Source organism: Thermobia domestica, chromosome 5, assembly GCF_964235325.1.
Source record: "Thermobia domestica chromosome 5, izTheDome1.hap1.1, whole genome shotgun sequence".
NCBI lineage: Eukaryota > Metazoa > Arthropoda > Insecta > Zygentoma > Lepismatidae > Thermobia > Thermobia domestica.
Window position 1 is genome coordinate 282,633,954 of NC_137458.1, and position 19,630 is coordinate 282,653,583.

The 19,630-nt window shown below is 35.1% G+C and overlaps 2 protein-coding genes across 4 annotated transcripts in view; both read right to left on the minus strand.

Moving 5' to 3' along the window:
* Window positions 1-763: 763 nt before the first annotated feature.
* On the minus strand, window positions 764-11,439 carry LOC145686672 (uncharacterized). 2 transcript variants are annotated; one of them, XM_081760185.1, is made up of 2 exons: window positions 10,608-11,439; window positions 764-4,440 (listed from the first exon to the last, which is right to left on the minus strand). In XM_081760185.1, exon 2 carries the CDS (start codon window positions 4,178-4,180, stop codon window positions 2,780-2,782), a length of 1,401 nt encoding a protein of 466 aa, XP_081616311.1. In that variant the 5' UTR covers window positions 4,181-4,440; window positions 10,608-11,439; the 3' UTR covers window positions 764-2,779. The 2 variants fall into 2 exon arrangements, with proteins under 2 accessions (XP_081616311.1, XP_081616310.1); XM_081760184.1 differs by having other exon boundaries at window positions 8,050-11,439.
* A 2,977-nt stretch (window positions 11,440-14,416) lies between these two features.
* LOC145686671 (uncharacterized) overlaps window positions 14,417-19,630 on the minus strand; it is a 188,349-nt gene continuing 183,135 nt past the window's right edge. Inside the window, exon 20 of one of the 2 annotated variants that reach the window (XM_081760181.1) lies at window positions 14,417-18,110. In XM_081760181.1, coding sequence (XP_081616307.1) covers window positions 16,096-18,110 — 2,015 coding nt within the window. In that variant the 3' untranslated portion in view covers window positions 14,417-16,095. The remainder of the gene's footprint in view (window positions 18,111-19,630) is intronic. The other variant, XM_081760183.1, reaches the window with a different exon arrangement.

Genomic DNA, 19,630 nt, shown 5'->3' on the forward strand with positions numbered 1-19,630 from the left:
CAATCCTTACAACAGTAGACAATCATTGTTGGGAATCAAGTCTGCGTGAAAGAACACTGCAGTGATTGGCGAACAACCTTTCCCTTCGTTTTGTTTACAGTACGCGTAGCTATCTGCCAGACGCCAAATTTCGTTACCCACACAAGAATTGAAGGAAACAGTACTAAAACTTCAGTATCAGGAATTGTTTCTTGTGCGCACTAATATGGCTACACGCTCATTTTTCGGATATTTGTTTATTTATATCAAGGTAGAATATTAAATGTTCTGAAATTGACATAAGGAATGTATGACAACTAGCTATGGCTTGTCTGCTAATTGCCAGAACGCTAGTAACATCGATGGCAGCGCAACTAGCGACAACTATTAACCTGACTGTGAACTATTAGAATCATGAGTGACAAACTGAGACGTATTATTATAATACGGATGGTTCTTTATTACGGTTGTTGTTTGTGGGCAGAAGAAAGTTTCTTAGCCAGCAAGAAGAGAACTTCGACATACGTTGATAACTCTTGAACACAGATCAATGAAAGCTATGTTCAGACAAGATGTTACCGTAGCCATATTAATGTTGAAATACGGAACTAAAATAAGTTTATAAAACAACTATAGTTAAAAAAAAAGTTTCTGCTCAGTTGATTCCCACGAAACTTCATGAGCTATACAACCGCTAACACATGGCTACTCCACCGAAGCAAGTTCACGGAAAAATAAAGGAATGAAATTAAGTATAACTGAACTTTAATTAATAATGTAAGTATATATAATGTTTCATACTTTATTTTACATTCTAAATATATAAATTGGTACTAAAACAATACCACATATATAACTATATTTCTGTCATATTTATAACTTGAAGAATGAAGAAAATAACTACATAAAACTTTTTCATAATATTACAAAATATGTGATAATATAAGTATAATACATAAGAATGTTACTATCTTCAGATCATCAATACCTATAATAGTGTAGGGTAACCATGGGTGCCCGAAGAAAATTTTCTAGAGGGGTCCATCTCCTTAGTTGTTGTATTGCGTTTGGTAGTTTTTATTTGTATTAGGAAATTTAAATTGTTGTTACATACATTTTCGTGAGCCAGGAGGGACACCTCCTTCGGGCGCCCATGACGGTGGCTAATAATGTATCACCTTGCAAAATCATAAAAACTTTTTAGTTTCGTTCACAGTGAAATATTTAGAAAAATAATACCATTAATTGTATAGATTATTAGTAACACCATACAAATTTTAACTAATATACTAAGAAAAAAGAAAAAGAATATAAACGTTTACAAATACTAGTCACAATGCAATTATTTCGTTTCTTAAGAATTAAAATTTTGCGTGCTTCACGAATTTACAATATAATTTAAATCGCCATGATTTCAAAAAGCTATACACTGTAGAGTAATTCCTCTGTACCTTAACTGCAACTTGGTATACTTTCGTGATTTATTACTTAACACTGAAAGCCTTTTCCGAAACATTTGCTTACTTTAAAGTACAGAATTTTACGAATTTATCTACGTTTTTTTTTTAATTAATGGATCTCAAATTTATCGAACATTCTCTATTAGGAATGGCTACGAAAACTTTTTACATTATAGCAACCAGAGAATAAAGTGAAACATAGAATACTGCCCACTTACAAAGCATTTACGGAGTTCTGCTATATTTACAATACAAAAATTACTTAAAATATCAAATGTGTAATTTAAAATATAACCGTAACATTCCAAATTTCTAAAGGAACTATGATTTAAAAATAAAGAAATAAAAAATCAATCTGGCAGCATATGCGTAATAAATCAATGGTTTAATTTTGCTGTTTCCAGAGATGAATTTGATTACCATTCTGTTTTTTCCAACAGCTAGTACTTTCTCTTACAATTTTGCCTCAGAACTACAATATACAAAAAGAAAAGAAACGCGTTTGGTTACTTGTAAGGATCGACTATACATAAAATCTTTCTTCTTTTGGCCTGGGTTTTATATAGGGTGGTACGATAATACAGACATTAAATTAAGCAATATATGAGTTGAAAGCAGTACTGTTTTACTGTGAGAGGCGTTCAAAAAACCGGTAAAAGTCCTGATATAATCCCGAATATCTCGTGAACCGGGAAAGATATCGCTGTCGGGTCTAAAGATCATACGGCAAGTCGAGTCTGACATGCGATGCAGAGCGGTCGCTGCGCAACGATTCCCACAGATGGGCAATATGTGTGAATTCATGTCAGCATGGGTCTCAACAAAGCGGCGACTACTCCGCTATGAACTAAGTCATTGCATTTGTCAGGAACGACTTTTTGTGTAATATTTATATCTGACAGACAGCGATATCCTTCGTGTTCATAAGATATTCGGTATTATATCAGCGCCTTCGCCGGTTTTTGGACGCCTATCATGATAAAACGGTGCTGCTTTCGGCCTATATTCATTAAACATTTTTTACTAATTTCATGTAGTATCGTATCATGCTGTATGAAGTGGTCTGAATAAGGAGGGTGAACTCAACAAAGGCTTTTTCTGAGAAAACTATATTTCAAACTCTCTTCACAACAGCGAACTCATTAAACGTCCCTCTATCAATTAGTTATTAAATTTCTGTTACTATTATTACTCTGGATAAATAAAAACAAATTGACTCGATGTTGAGGTTTCCTGTACTGCCCAGAACACCTCCTATTTATATCCATTATTATACCGCAACAACCTTACGGCAAGACTTAAAATAGTCCTACTTGAAACAACCAAACCATCAGATGGTCTCAAATGGATAGTTGTTCAGGGTATCGTTCGTTTTCTGTGTTCTCGTTCCCCGCACAGTTCATTTCATTATTTACCAATAAAATGGAAGTATGATCTACACCAACATCAGTGGGCATTTCCGCTGATGCTACTGTCATGAAATCACTTGGATTCTGTTCCACGTTTACTATTTCTGCACCTGACAAGGATGATCTGTCTGCTTTCGAAAGCATTTCCTGTCCTCTACAATACAGATTCTTGTGTATCTTTAAGTAATGTTTGACACAAGTCATACCACAATCCTCACATTCGATTTTTTCTCGATCTTTTCGCTTCAAGGTAGGATTGATCACTGTTTCCTTCAACATTTCTCTGCTGTCAATGATTGTTGATTCATTTGCAGTCGGATACTTCTCACGATTTTTACACCAGTGATTCATGTGGATTTCTATGTAAGATTTGTCGCAGTATTCTCCACATTTCTTACATTCTATTCTATCCGTATTATCTATGCTCTGTAAACTAGGAGCACGCAACCTTTTGAGTAACACTTTCACAGATTTAGTAATACCCTGCTTTCTCATTAAACTTTTCGATCCGTTTGGGCCTGGTCCCATTACACAAAAATATCTCAAGTGTCTTTTACGGTAATAATTGGTAGAAAAACGTTTATCACATTTCGTACATCGTACTCCACTCTTGAGCTGTAATTTTTGTTTTTTAGTTTCCATTTCTTTGCTATTCTTTAACGAAATATATGGGTTTTGTGTAGGTGAACTACGCACTGTTTCTACCGACGAGAAAGATGTGCTCAACATGCGTGCAGTAGACGACGATTTGCCGAATTGCTCTTCAGTCAAGACTTCTTTAGCATTAATCGATGAATCATATATTTGTGAACCTTTTTTAACACAAAATCTTAAGTGTATTTTCAAGTTTTTATATTCAGGGAAATGTCTTCCACATATTGGACATCGTTTTGTATTTACTTCAATTTTGAAGCTTTCAGTCCCAATTAATAGGTTGACTCCTCGACGCAATGGACAAGATGCTTTTAAGTGTCTTCTCACATTATATTCGCGACTCAAACGAATTCCACATTTTGGACATTTATTTTTGTCCTTCACTTTGAGAGTTTTTGTTGGCAATTTTCCTGATAAAGTGGATGATTTTTTGTAACAATTTTTGGAAAAGTGTTTTCTCATGCCTCTATTAGTAGCAAATTGTCTTCCACATTTTGGACATCCTTTTCTATTTCTGTGGTATAATGTTAAGATTCCAGTTTCCAGTTTTTCTAATGAAGTAGACGAGTTACGACTTGATTTTTGCACTACTTTAATTGGTGACAATTCGATTAACTTCTCTTCATCCTTAACTTCACTTCCAAGTGGTACATTATTTCCTTGCAAATATCTTATCATATTATATTCATTACAATAATTTCTTCCACATTTTGGACATCTACTTTTACAATGCAAGCTTAATTCTTTGATTGCTACGTCATTGTTTTTGGCTAATGAAGGAACTGAATTTACTCTAGTAGAAATACTTGTTGTCTGGATCGACGATAGTCCTTTTAACTCCTCCTCACTCCGTAAATTACGTTCAATCCACACAGTTGCTTCCTCTTGTGTGCCTTCAGCTTGGGATTGTTTGTTGAATTGTTGCACTGATGTTACTTCTGAAGGATAGAGAGAACAAAAAAGGAAGAGTTATAAAAGATTTATTATAAGTATGTAGGCAAGTAAAATATCAGTACAACGAAATTTTAGGAAACTTCCAAATTAATTTCAAACAATTAAATTTTGTTATACTGAAAAGAAGTCAGTTGTCAAGAACTCACCCGTTGTTATAGCCATTGCAATATCTACAACATCAGTATGAATTTACAAACGAAAGAGCTTAAGATGACACAGCCACACACAAAAAAATCAAAGTTCTGTCCATCGGATCCCAGGCTATGGATTCTATGTTATTTTGTTACACAGAATCCAAATTTCGAAACCTCAGGAAGATCGATCGTATCAATCCCTTTTTATGGGCGAAAACTTGAGCTAATTTGGATAGGGAGCACACACGTAACACAGCCCTAAAAAACTTGTTCGGCGGACCATATGGTGTAGATTCGATGTATTTTGTTACACAGAATCCAAATTTCGAAACTCCAGGACGATTGACCGTGTCAATTTTTTGTTATGTGCTAAAAGCTTGGGCAATTTGGATACGGAGGACACACGCTTTTCACCCATAAAACAAAATTAAGACAGTTAATCTTCCTAGGGTTTCGAAATTTGTATTTTGTGTAACAAAATGCATCGAGTCCAAACCCTGGGGTCCGCTGCACATTTTTTTTTTTTCATAGCTGTATTACGTGTATCCTCCCTATTCAAAATTGCTCAAGTTTTTCGCCCATAACAAAAACTGTCCTGATCGATCTTCCAGGGGTTTCGAAAGTTGGATTCCCTGAAACAAAATACATCGAATCTATACTCAAGTCCGGTGCACAGAACTTTTATTATTATTATTATTAATATGTGGCTGTGTTATTAGATGAGAAGAAAAACAGGATATATATACACGAAGTAATACGATATACAATCTACACTAATGGATGTTATAGGACATATGTATCATTTAACAAGATACCCACTTATTTGGCGAGCACAAATTCCCTGACTTTTACTGGTCACGATTTACAAATTCTAGATTGATATATAATGAATAGAGGCTACCATATTTTTCCCGACAAGGAGATATCTCATGTACACGTATATACTGTGTATGCAGGTACAAAAGTTTTACAAAACAAATTATTTTATTCTATAAAATATTTCCTACCAAATAGCCGGGTAAAACAAAAGAAATGAGTTTTAGAAAGAAAAATCCGTATTTAAAATTCCCTAATTTTTCAGTTTTTTTTTTAAAGTTTTAATGAAATTCTCTGACTTTTCCAGGAGTTATTATGAATACGTCGAATTTCCTGACTTTGTCAGGTTTTTTAGGATAGTTGGAACTCTGCTTACATAAATTGTAAACTCACCTCTGTATCCTATGTAAATTTTACGCATAGGAAAATTGTACTATTTGTGTATACAATAACTCCCAAAAATTTCACAGGATGTAGAAATGACTTAACCAGGGCGCAAAATTTCCGGTCGCCACTGGCGACTAAAAGTTTGGAGCTGGCGACCAGCGTTCAGTAGGAATGGTTTAGCAAATATGGTTGAACACAAATCTGGTTTGGCTATGCAAATGAAAGCACTATGATCCCAAATGATAACAGTACATTTTCTTACACATAGCTTGCATAGCGTGTTAGATGTGTGCCGTGAAGTCGAATATTTAGGAACGTTCGACTCCGTGGTGAAAAGTATTTTAAATTTTTACTATGGCTCTGCAAAAAGATTTCATACATTGCGAACACCACACTGTGCGGTGCTTAGCTAGCAAGGAGGGTTCTCTGAAAGCTCCAAGTTGTGGAAAACTGTTGTTACACATCTTTAACAGATGTCCCATGGGAAGGACAGTGATGCTACTGAAGCTAAGTGCTTGTTGAAAGGCTTGAAGCAATTTTAATTTGTTAAACTTTTATACTTTCTTCTGGACTTCTTCAGAAAACTGAACCCTTTGAGCGTAGCATTACAGAATATAGAACTTCTACTTTCTTCTCTAAATATGAGAATGAAACACAGCATCTCAGGATTAGAAGACCTAGGAAACACCCTTGGTTAAAGTGAACAACTCTTGGATATTGAATCTGGATAGCAAGAGTTCCAGAGTATAAGACGAAAGTTAATGAAGAATGCGAAAATGTACGTACATAACAGAACGGTTACAATCAGAGGTAGTTCTCTCCCTTCATATATTTGACACTTTGGGTTGGCCTCCTTAAGAAAAAAATCCTTTAATTTGGTGTGGAAGAAATAAAACTGATTTTTAAGTATTACTGGAAAGGTTTCTTGAGACTCGATCTTGTAGCTTACCGAGCATGTGACGGGCGCACTACGCTTGCGCGACTGTGCACACACAACCTTGTCAGCAGTAGTACGAACTCATAGATTACACCACCACCTCATATGGAGAGGGGGTGAAAATAGTACACACGGAAAAGAAAGTATTTGAGAGTTGACAAATTTTCTTTTGCCAAAAACTCGGGAACAAATTAATTAATTTGGATCTTTTTGCTGTTATCCTCAGAATAGTTATAACTTGACAACTTGCCAAAGTCGGTACTATAGGTCATTGTTGAGTTATTAGGAAAAGAAATTTTGTCAACTGGAGAATACTTTCTTTCGTGAGTGTACTGAGAAAATACTGATAACACACGTTGAACATGGTCGGAGATAATCACCTAGGAAAATTTCATAGCTTTTGGAGAGCGATAGAAATAAAACTTTGAAATTTTGTGCCCTGATGTAACCTCTTTCCTCCCCAGGCCGTCCCTTGAAATCATAACTAGTTCACACAACTCCGAAAATATAAAAACAGTGCATTTAATATAGCAATGTGACCTGACGTATATTACTGTCGTCTCTGTCTTAACCCTTTCACAGAGGAAGTCGACTTTTGTGGACAGAACCAAATTTCCTTAACATGCGAATGTCGACGATAGTCGACGTGTTAACTTTGTTTGTCCGTATCTTGGCTTTGTCGAGAGTAGTCGCCAAAGTTGTACCGTTCATTTTTGTTTGTGTTCTATAGTTTTCGATAAACAATAGAAATCACACAGAAAACCTTTGGCGACTACAATCGACAAACCCAAGATACAGACAAATTTTAACACGTCGACTATAATCGACATTCGCAGGTTAGGGAAATGTTTTTCCGTCGCCTTCCACAGTGAAAGGGTTAAAAGTCCATAATACTGCGCTCAGTAGGATATCTTACTCTTAGTGAAAATGACAAATGTGTTCACTTTTATTTCCAAAACGAAACAACTGAACAGAGAAAACAAAATGACGTGAATAGCATACTCAAGTCGATCTGATGTATTAAAATGTTACCTTAAAAGTACATTAAAGACCTTAATGTATTAAAACTAACCTGATATTTGGCGTCGCCCTGTTTTAGAACCGGAGAGAGCCTGGACAAAGACTGAAGGGATTTTCCCGTTTAAAACGAGACGGCTTCAACATTATGAACAGAATTTTGAAGTTTTTTTTTTTTTTTTTTTTTTTTAAAGAAGACTTTTCAAAAATTAATGGTGAAAAGTCACGCTTTTAGTGAAAGAATGTCTGACATTCAATAATATTGATATGGTAATCCTAGGCTAATGGGAATTTGTGCTTACCGATTACTATTCAATATACACCTTGCAATGGCAAGCATGCCGTTCGGAATACTCCTCCGAAAGGGCACTTCCAGTTACAGACCTAGGTGTGACCATTGTCATTGGTTATGAAACAAATTGGCTCCCCTAATTTTTCGTTGTCTGTTGAATGTTGAAACTTCGCTGAATCTGAAGCAAACAATACAAAAAGAAGATTAACTGGTTCCGTGGAATCTTCCTCAAAGAAAGACTCTCTGCCTCACAGCTAAGCATTGTGTTTTTGAGCATTTTTCCTCCTTCAGGGAAAAGCATCTGGAAAGCAGAAAACAATTCCACATGCGTCAATGGTCCTTGTATCCCGTTCAATAAACCTTTATACGCATGTGTGTCACCAAAATTTACTAGTTTCTGAAATTTTAAAGTTTAGTACCAGATTGAAGTTGTAAGAGAAATGTGCTTTTGATGTATAATAATTTATGTGAGTGATAGTTGTTGCTGTAATCGTGGCAATAAATGTAGATATTTGAATAAGACTATCAAGCAGCTACAGTATTATTTTTAACGAATGAACTGGCAACACTACACGCACTCGTGTAGCAGAGAGAACCTGCCTGTTGACCAGTCACAAGAAAAATTGTCTACAATACTTGCAACCAGATTTATACAGTGAAAAATTGGGCCCTGTCTTAGCAGAGTGGGCAGAATATAAACTTTTTGTTTTCTTCGTTGACGTTGAATCAGACACTGAAAAATATTTACAATGAAAACTTCATTACGAAATTCCCAAATCTGCTTCCAATTGTCACATTTTGTGCAGTTTTATCTGTGAGTACTGCTTCCTGTGAGACAGGCTTCAGCAGTCTCAACAGAGTTAAAACTACCTACAGGAATTGACGTATACTGAATGATTTGCTCACAATTTCCATCAATGGCCCTTCACTTAGGGACTTTGATCCGAAAACCGTAATCGGCAACTGGCACGTCAGTGCAGAGAGAGAGAGCGTTACACAAAGTGAAGTCTAAAGGTAAGATTTTTTAAACATTTATATGAATTGTCAAATTCAAAATAGATTATTATGAATATAATTGTCTGGTTTTGAAATTTTGTGCTCTGATGTAACCTCTTTCTTTGACAAACCAAAGGCCGGGGGAAGGGATCTCTCATAATTTGTACGTGAGAGAGACTGGCGACCATCATTTTTGGATTGGCGAGTGCGTCTGACTTAACTATTCATTAATACAATTAACAATAACTCCAAGACGTATTTCTCTATGTTTCAGCATACTGAATATTTATAATGTACGCAATGTTCTAATCATTTACTTATTTGATGTGATGTGGATAAATGAAATTGTAAGGCAGAGATATGAAATCGTAACGTTCATTGATTGATTTTAAACTGTCCTACTTACCCGATAGTGCTGCTTCTTATATTGAACGACATGCACAAAGCTTACTTAATGGAATAATGCTCATTGGTTACTATTAAATCACTGTCCTGCTCGACTAATCGCCAACGTATATGAAAAAGTTACAATTCGAATAGTACAATAATATAATAAGAAAAATAAGGAAAGGGAAAAGTTCTAAGGTTAATTTCGAAATTGTTAACAATTTTTTATACTGGTTTAGCAGTGTTCGAACTGTAAAAAAAGCAGAGGTGGTATGTTTTATTACGGTTTTGACTCAACATGCCAGCTATCTAAATATTGAAATACAATGAGGGTATGTTGCTTAAAAGATTGCATTTCTATTTACATAATGACAGAAAACTACTGGAGAGCTTCTTTGTAGTTACGGGGAGGAAGGATATGGAGAGACTTTGATCTCCTGCCAAACACTTTCTGAAAGAAATAAATAAATGAAAAAAAAAAAAAAATCCCTTTACGTTATATTATAGAGAATTATACACGAAAATCCTCAGAACCCGAGTTTTATATTAACAGTTTCTTGCGGAAAACTCCTTGACCCCTCACTCGACTGAGGGGTATTCCAAACCCCCGGGAGATCCACCCTCACAGCTGACAACCCCTAAATTCGCCCATGCTCAAAACACGACATTTATATGCATTACGGCACGAAGATACACATACATACGAAAGAAACAATTCAATATAGCACATCAAAATATAAACTAGATGAACTTCTTTGAAGACACCTCATTTTAAAATAAATGGTAGGAAAAAGATAACAAAAATATTGTCAACTTAGAAATTATTTCTAACATAACAAATAACATCTTTCTATGTGCAAAGCTATTCGTGCATTTCTTTGTATAAAAATGGATTTATTAAAGATATTTAGCATCTACTCTACAGTAACGGTATGTCTTGCATCACTGAAAAACCAGAGGCGGTATGCCTTCATCAATGAAAAACCAGAGGTGGTATGGCATATACCACCGCATGCCGTCTTCGACCACTGGGCATTAGTTAGGTATAATTTTAATGTATGCAATTTTTATCATAAATTACAAGGATTATGGGTCCTCCTCATTCGTCTAGTGACTAGCACGTGTGCCTTCAAAAACAAGAACAAAAACAAAAACAAGTACTTACAACTTAAGATAAACTCTTACCTTGCACCACGTACGTAGTTCCTATTTAGGATTCCATTTTCACTATATTTTCATCATTTCGTCCCGTGCGTATGCATTGTAAGCAGAAACCATCATTTTTATTTCCATTGAAAGATTATATTCCTTGTGCTGTAAAGCAAAACTGATCCCTGAAACCACATTCTTTGTCAATTAAACTCAACACTCGTAATTATAAATTCAATCATTTCCTTGAACTAAGATTTCTTTCCTAAATTTGCTTTCGATTTTTAGCACACCTTAGAACATCTAGTATTTCAATGCATTTAGTTATTTTAACATACAATTTGCAACTATGTTACGCTTCAGTTTTGCTTATTTTTTAAAATAGCTCACCAAGCTACTTGCAACGTCATTTATAAGACAATAGAGTCTTTCTTCACGAATCTTGGGAATATACAAACCCTTGTTCAGAAGGAAGAGGTGTGTTTCGTCAGAAACTTTGTTCTTTAGACTACCTATGCCTTATAAAATCTAAATTCTTATTGGCTGCCAGCTACGGAAGTCAGCCAAGCAATTTATAAAAACTGACTGTTTATAGGAGTGCGCAGTGAAACCTCTTTTGCCTCTTCCGTGCTTCGATTGACTCAAACGTAGGGCTCTCGAATAGCAGGATCTTCGCTCGCAGTTGTCTAGAAAAAGTGTTTTATTTTAACAAATATTTATAAAAAACTGTACTCATGAATCATAATTTGTAAATATATAGCCTCTAACAAGTATCAGAACTTCGAAATGTTAATGACAGCTGTGAATTATTCAAAATCCGATGGTTTGTTTTACCAAGATTCCTACTGATCTGGAAAAAACTATTTCCCTGACCTTTGGCAAAAAAATTTCCTGACTTCACGACAGGTGTAGGATGACGTTGATATTTATTCCTTATATATATATATATATATATATATATATATATATATATATATATATATATATATATATATAAAAGGAATAAATAATGGTGAATATTTATATATGAGAACATTTATTCTATAATGACAAATAGTAATCTATTACTCATACATACATTCCATTTACCTCCCATAAAAATCTGAGTAACGTCCCATAGTGTGATCATTAATATCTACCCACAAACGTCTGACAATCAGTTACTCTGAAGATGGTTGGCTAAGCTGAAATTGGTGTACAATTATGTAAAAATATATTTTATATAATTTTCCCGACTTTCCCTGATTGCCAGTCTTTATTCCTGAGCTTCTCTGACCTGCACCATTTTCCTCGAGCTTTCCCTGACTTTCCTGACCAGTAGGAACCCTGTTTACGCAATCCATTGATGACCTGTGACAAACAGTCTTATTTGTTCCTCAGTATTTACAGTCTTTCAATTTTCTGAACCTATGGTTGCCACATGCCCGGTCGAAGAAACATGCCAACCATTTTTTGCTTGGCAGCATTCCTCGAACGAGCAACTTTCGTTGGTTCCGGCTTCGTTTGAAACCCCCCAAACAATGGACTGGTGTTTAGTTTCGGGTTCGTACGACCAGATCCAAGTTTTCTTCTCTGTAACAATATAGTACACCAAATTTGACTTATCTCGATTGAACTTTTTAAGCATTTCTTTACACCACTTGATATAAACTGCTTTTGAGCTTCGGTCAAGTTGTATGGGGTTCAATGGCTTGCAAGTTTTCAACGTTCAGATGACCATGCAAAATCAAATGTGTTGATTTCATGACAATATACAAGGATGCCTGAATCTCACAGAATGTCACATGCCGATATCTCTCGAACATTTCAGACACAGCATTAACATTATAGGGAACAACAGACTGGCTGAAGGACCTTCACGAACTTCATTCCTGGGAAATGTGTGACTATACTGGAATTCGAAAACCAATTATCAACAGTCCTATTGGATGATGCTTCATTTCCAAAAATCAAATGGAGTGTCACTGTTTCGGTGTTAAGCTACATTGAAATCATTAATATATATCAAATCAAAGGTAATTTAAACATAAAAAGCCCTATTCTTCCGAATTACAGAATACCGGAACATGAGCACCATTGTTAGTAGTAGTTTGTAGGATTTTTTCCAGTAGCCATCGTATCAACAATTCAAAACAACAGGATACATTTACAAGTGAAAATAATCTGTTAGGCCTTCTATGTCTGAGGCAGATGTTGACAGAGTTCGTTTTTTACAGCATAACCTTTGGAAATCCACAAGAGCTTGTCGAGAATTTCAAATATCCCAAACAACTGTATTGTGCGTACTTAGTATGTATTTACAAATGTGTTGTTATCAAATGCATTTGTTACAACCGTTAACGCACCGCAAAGAATTTTGTATGCCATTCCAAGAATTGTGCCATGACGATGAATTTTTAAAACAAATAGTGATGAGGCTAGGTTCCATCTGACGGGAAGAGAGAGCAAACAAAATGTTTCCATCTCACGGTCGAGAACCCTCATAAAATTGTTAAAATTGTGCGATACACCAGAAACAAATGAGTTTTGCGTCACTTCATCTTCCAAAGTGTATAATCCGTACTTCTTGTGACTATACAATCATTTCTATACATGCTTACTACAAAGCTTATGCCACAGTTTGAACATGACACTGCAATCAATTAACTGTATGAAGTCCCTTGTTACTTTCATCACAAGGATAGGAATTGGCTTAATGAGAGACTTACACCACTGGAATGAGTCGCTGATTACAATAATTAACAGCTTTTACGTTGGCCATCAAGATCACCGGACTTAATCACCTGCGATTTTTTGTGTTTGTGAAGTACAAAAGCGCACTAATGCTGCAGTGCAAACTGTTGATGTAAACATCCTGAATTAGGTCCGGGAGAAATTGATGTACGCAGGGTAACAAAGAGGATTCATATTGATCATCATTTGTGACTTACTTTATTACAATTTTTACAACTAAAACTTGGACAGTTATAGAACCTACGTGTAAAATTTGAGGTAAATTGAACTAATTAATAATAATAATAAATATACGGAGGAAAAACCGTTTACATTTTTGAAACACCACGATATAAGTAAACAGACACGCGAAAATTGAGCTTTAGGTCACTGCTAGTTAGTAGGGCACACAAGGAATCTTTCCTGATGCTGGAGCTAGCACTTGAACCTCCGTTTACCTATTATGTGGTTAACTAAAGCTGGTGTCTAGCAGGCGGCTATACATACTGTAAGCAAAACGAAAAGTTATCACAAAAGAATTGATATAGGCTTATTACTCAACTACAGTAGACTCCCGAATATCAGGCTTAATGTGGCGGAAGAGCAGGCCGGTATGAATTCATTTCTTTATGAACATTAAGCATACTCCAAGAACAATTTACGAATACAGTACTGTACGTGCTGTACAGTTATAATCAGGAACAGCGGCAAGCGTGCTGCATTGAGGTCCGTTACACACTGACAAAACAATGAACAAGGAGCAGAACGCTGCTCTTTTCCTGTCACAACTTGTATTTTGCACACAAAACGTAGGAGAGTCGTAGCAGACGCCCGCTTCCAATGCCTTGGCAATGTTGCCAATGCAACGCCTTGCCTTCCTCATTTAATTATGATAAAACTAGGCCAGATAGTAGGGAATCTGGATAGTCGTGAGCCGGATACTCGGAAATCTACTGTAGATTCTTTTACTTTTCTTTTTCTTTCTTTTTTTTTTTTTTTTTTTCAACAAGAAGCTTCTGCTCCAAGAAAGCACACGAGCTGTTTAACCGCTGAAACATGACCACACCACCGACATGAGTTGACAAAAAAGTAAAGGAATGGAATTAAGTATAACTGAACTTTAATTAATAATATAAGTATATATATAGTATTTTAGACTTTATTTCACATATTAAATACACGAACTGGAATGGGAAACGAAAGTAGTAAAATTATATATGAACTTTCTTTCTGGCACATTTATAATTTGACGAATGCAAAAAAATAATTACATAATACATTTTCATGATGTTACAAAATATGTAGTAATATAAGTTCAATACGCAAAAATGTATTTGCGCGCCATCAACATATACAATACTATTCGATGGCTAATAAAGTGGCTAGAGCCTGTCTATCTCAAGTGCCCTAAAATGCGAAACATACTTCGGCCCCAGCCCCGTCACCCTCTGACGGATGAAACCCTTCCCTTGCTTAGGGAAAAGAAGTGAATGACCTCTACTGTGTTGCCAATTTGTCATTCAGTCATTTGGTTTTCACGAGTGAAGATCGGTACGCTACTTAGAATGGCTAACAAGACAGAGTACAGTGACAATTAAGTCACTGTGGTAAAGCTTCCGCACCCAACAATTGAAAGATCTCGGCCGCAGCAACTTGCCCCTCCTCTTTGGAGAGAAGTACGGGAAAACACATATCGATAGTAGTGTCAGAAGGGGCCTAGTTGAAATAGAGAGGCTCTAATAAAATATCACATTCCTGAAAAATCAAACTTTCAGATTTCGCTCAGAGTTCAAAAATTAGAAAAATAATAATACAATCCATCTTAGAGGTCATACTCCACTTAACACAAATGATTTTAACAAAGACATTCAGAAAAATAAAATGATGTTCCTTGAACCATTTCGAAGGTTTTCTCCAACTTCAGGAAAAGAAAGAAAGAAACAAAATGCGTATTAACATTCAAAATACTTGTCAGAACACAGTTATTTACAGCTCATTAAGAATGTTAAATTTTACAGTGTTATTGTTTTTGTATTCAACATACTTCAAAAATTAAGAATATTAAAATTTTACAGTTTTCAAGTATTTACAATACGATGTAATTTAAATAGCATTGCTTCGAAAACCTGATCATTGAAGAGCAACTCGTCTGTAAGTCAAATATAATCTCATATACTTTGGTGATCTACTACTAAAAAATTAAGGTCTTCTTGGAAACACTTACTTACTTTATATTACAGAATTTTAAGTACTGAAAAGATGCAGTATAAAATTTTGAAAATTTATCTGTAACATTCTTTAGTAGAAATGGCTTTGCTTAATAATGAAGGGTTTGCGGATTTCTGCTACACTCACAATATAAAAATTACGTTTCTATCGAATATATAACTTAAAATACATTCGTAATCCTCAAAAATTCTAAGAGAACTACTTATTAATTTTTAATAAGTAATACTTTCTCTTACAACTTAGCTTCAGAACCGCAACATATGTAGGAAAAGTAAAGAAACACATTTTGTTCCTTGTAATGATCGGCTATACATAAAAGTCTTTCTTCCCTTGGCTTCGTCTTTCTATTACCGTACTATTTTGGGTAAAATAAAAACTGACTCGATGATGTTGATTTCGCCCTTATTATCCGGAACATCTCATATTTGCATCTAGATACTTCACTATTATACCTCAACACGCTTGTCATAGGACTTAAAATAGCTTTACACATAATAGCCTGGAATAAAACAGCCCGGAACAACCAAGCCTTGAACAAATTTCAACTATATATTTCTTCAGTATGTTATTCGTTTTCTGTGTATTAATTCTCCGCACTGTTTATTTCATCATTTACCAACACAATGGAGGTATATTCTACACTAACATCAGTAGGCATTTCGGTTACCGCTAGTGTTACAAATTTGCTTCCATTCTGTTCCTCTTCTGCTGTTTCTCCATCGGACAAGGTCGATTTATCTGCTCTTGAAGGCATTTCCCCATTTTTACAATACAGATTCGTGTGCATTTTTAAGCAATTTTTGACACAGGACATACCACAATTCTCACATTGGACTCCTCCTTGATTATTTTGCTCCAAGCTACGATGACTAATAGTTTCCTTCAACGTTTCTCTGCTGTCATTAATTGTAGATTCAACATCTAACACTGAACCTTTCTCGCGATTCTTACACCAGTGATTCATGTGGATTCCTATATAAGATTTGGCGCAAAATACTCCACATTTCTTACATTGTATTCTAACCGTATTCTCTCTCCTCTGTAAACTAGGAGCATGCAATCTTTTGAGTAACACTTTCACAGGTTTAGTAATACCCTGCTTTTTCGTTAAATTTTTCGCACGAATTGATGACTTGCTGGGTCCTATTACACAAAAATATGTCAAGTGTCTTTTAAGGTAATAATCGGTAGAAAAACGTTTATCACATTTCGCACACCGTACTTCAGTTTTGCGCTTTAAGTTTAGTTTTTCAGTTTCCATTTCTTTGCTATCATCTACTGAAATGCATGACTTTTGAGCAACAGAGTTACACAATGCTTGTACCGTGGGTGGTTCAGTCAATTGTTTTTCTTTCGGTAATTGAGTAGTTTCATCTGACGTACCGTTTATTGGTACACCTGTACAAAAGTCTCTCAAGTGTCTGTTCAAGTAAGTTTTCCAAGAAAACTCTTTGTTGCATTTTGGACACTGGACTTTGTGCTTCAAGTCTTTAGTTTTAGTTTTATTGTTTGTTCCTAATGAAGTGGTCAACATGCGAGCAGTAGGTGGAGGTTCGCTTAACTGTTCTTCACTATTATTTGATGTATTGTCTGCTTGTGAATGCTTTTTAAGACAATGTATTAAGTGTCTTCTCATGCCTACTTTAGTCGGAAGATGTTTTCCACATTTTGGACATCGTTTTTGATTTCTGTGTTCAAATTTATGCACTGTTGGAACTGTCGACAACAAAGTTAACTGTTTCTCATTCGATATTTCAGTACCAACTTGCAGTCGCAATGGACAAAAAGATTTCAAGTGTCTCTTCATATTACCTTCATGATAAAAACGAGCTTTACATTTCGGACACCTGTTCTTGTCCTTCAGTTTGAAGCTTTCACTAACAACTGATGCATTAGATTCTTGTAGACGCAATGGACAAGAAGATTTCAAGTGTCTTCTCACATTACCTTCATTGATAAAGCGAGCTCTACATTTCGGACACCTGTTCTTGTCTTTCACTTTGAATGGTTTACTTTTCAGTTTTCCTAATAAAGTAGATAAGTTTTTGCAACAATTTTTGAAGTGTTTCCTCATGCCTCTATTAGTAGCAAAAGGTCTTACACATTTTGGACATCGTTTCCTATTTCGATTGTGTAATGTTAAGACCCTGGTTTTGAGTTTCTCTAATGAAGTAGATGATTTCTGCACTGCTTTAACTGGCGACAATTTGGTTAACTTCTTTTTGTTCAAAGCTTTCTTACCAACTAATATACTGGTTTCCTTTAGACGTACTGGACAATATTGTTCCAAATGTCTCCTCATAGTATACACATTAATATAATCTCTTCCACATTTTGGACATGTAGTTCCACCGTGCGAGTTTAGTTCTTTGGATGCTATTTCATTGCTTTTTGCTAACGAAGAAGCTGAACTTTGTTTAATAGAATTACTTGTTGCTTGGATCGACGATAGTCTTTTCAATTCCTCCTCACTCCGTAAATTACGTTCAGGCAATGTAGCTACTCTCGTTTGTGGGTCATCAGCTTGGGACTGTTCGTTGGATTGCTGCACAGACGTTACTTCTGAAGGATATTTTGTCTTATTTCCAACGATGGGACCTGAGAAAACAAAAAGAAACAAAGGATTTCATTACAAGTATGGAGGAATAGTATAATACCAGTATAACGAAATTTTGGGAAACTTCAAAGTTAATTTGTTATAATAAAATTCTGTTACACTGAAATAGGTCAATTATCAAGAACTCACCTGTTATATCCACTCTATGATCTACACTACTTCAGCACGAATTTATAAACGAAAAAAGCTTAAGATTATTGAATAAGAGGAAAATTAGAATATACGCACTAAGTAATATGATGTACCGTATTTACTAATTGACGCTAAAGGATATGCATCACTTAAATTAATGGTAAACTAATTTCTGTATCCTTTGAAAATTTTACACAAATATATCTATTCTGTGTGCGTATAAAATAACCGAAAATTTTCACAGGATACAGAGACGAGTCTACCATTTATTATTATATTTATCTACAGTAACTGCAAGAAATATTTCTCTAATTTTTCAGCAAATAAAATTTTTTGCATTGTATAGAATATTCTGGATTTCCACGTGAAGTGACGTGAATAAACGAAATATTGCGGTAAAGATACGAAATCGTAAAGTTTATTTGTTGTTTTAAACTTTGCGTTCCTACTTAGCCTACAGTGATTTGTTGTATTAAAAGCGGATTTCATGGAATAATGCTTATTTAATTTGCTTTAATCGCTATCCTGCTCGAGCTATGGCGTGTACGTATACAAAAAGGGCTACCATATCTGAATAAAACAATGTAATAATTAAATATATATATATATAAAACAGGAGAATTTCAATTATATTTTGAAAAAGGTAGTGAACATACGCAAAGAGACGAATATTTTGTTCGTTATACTAGAAGTTTGAAATTCATTAAACGAAATATTTACATTTTCCACCGGTTTTGAATTAGGCGAGATATCCTGAATTATAAAACACCATTCTGAATTATACCTAAAAAGGAGTCAAATTACCCGAAACACGAAATGCGCGACAGTATCATAACTATCGGTATATGACTATCGATACGTCGATATGGTTCAATTACTAAAATTTTTCGTGTTGGCAGTTGTGAAATCACCAGCAAGAACGTTACTCTTTGACCAGTTCAATGGCTCATAACTTCTGTTCAAATAATGCCAATTAGGTGATGCTACGAGCTTTCTGATTTGTATTTTTTTGGTTTAAATTTCCATTCACGAATATAGGTATTTCTTTCTCGTACTATTCTTAAATTGTTCCATCTACAAATCTAGGTATGGGAAACCGGCGATTTGCACATGTTCGATAAGTGTGTGCCACTTTAGATGTACCAAAAGGTGGCAATCCTAGAAATGTTATTACATTAGAGCTGGAAAAGGGAAGGGTCTAAAAGTAATATTGCAAGTTTGAACATTTTGTTATACAGCGCTATTACAGTGGCATTTTACTGTACAAAGTGTCATCACAAATTACAAGGAATGTGAAAATCAATTTTCTTAATGCTTTTTTTTTTTTTTTTTTTTTTTTTTAAATACAGGTACGTCTCGCATTTGATTC

What these genes read in the sequence shown, in the direction of transcription:
- LOC145686672 (XM_081760185.1), bottom strand. Translation starts at nt 4,180, where the DNA reads ATGATAAGATATTTGCAAGGAAATAATGTACCACTTGGAAGTGAAGTT.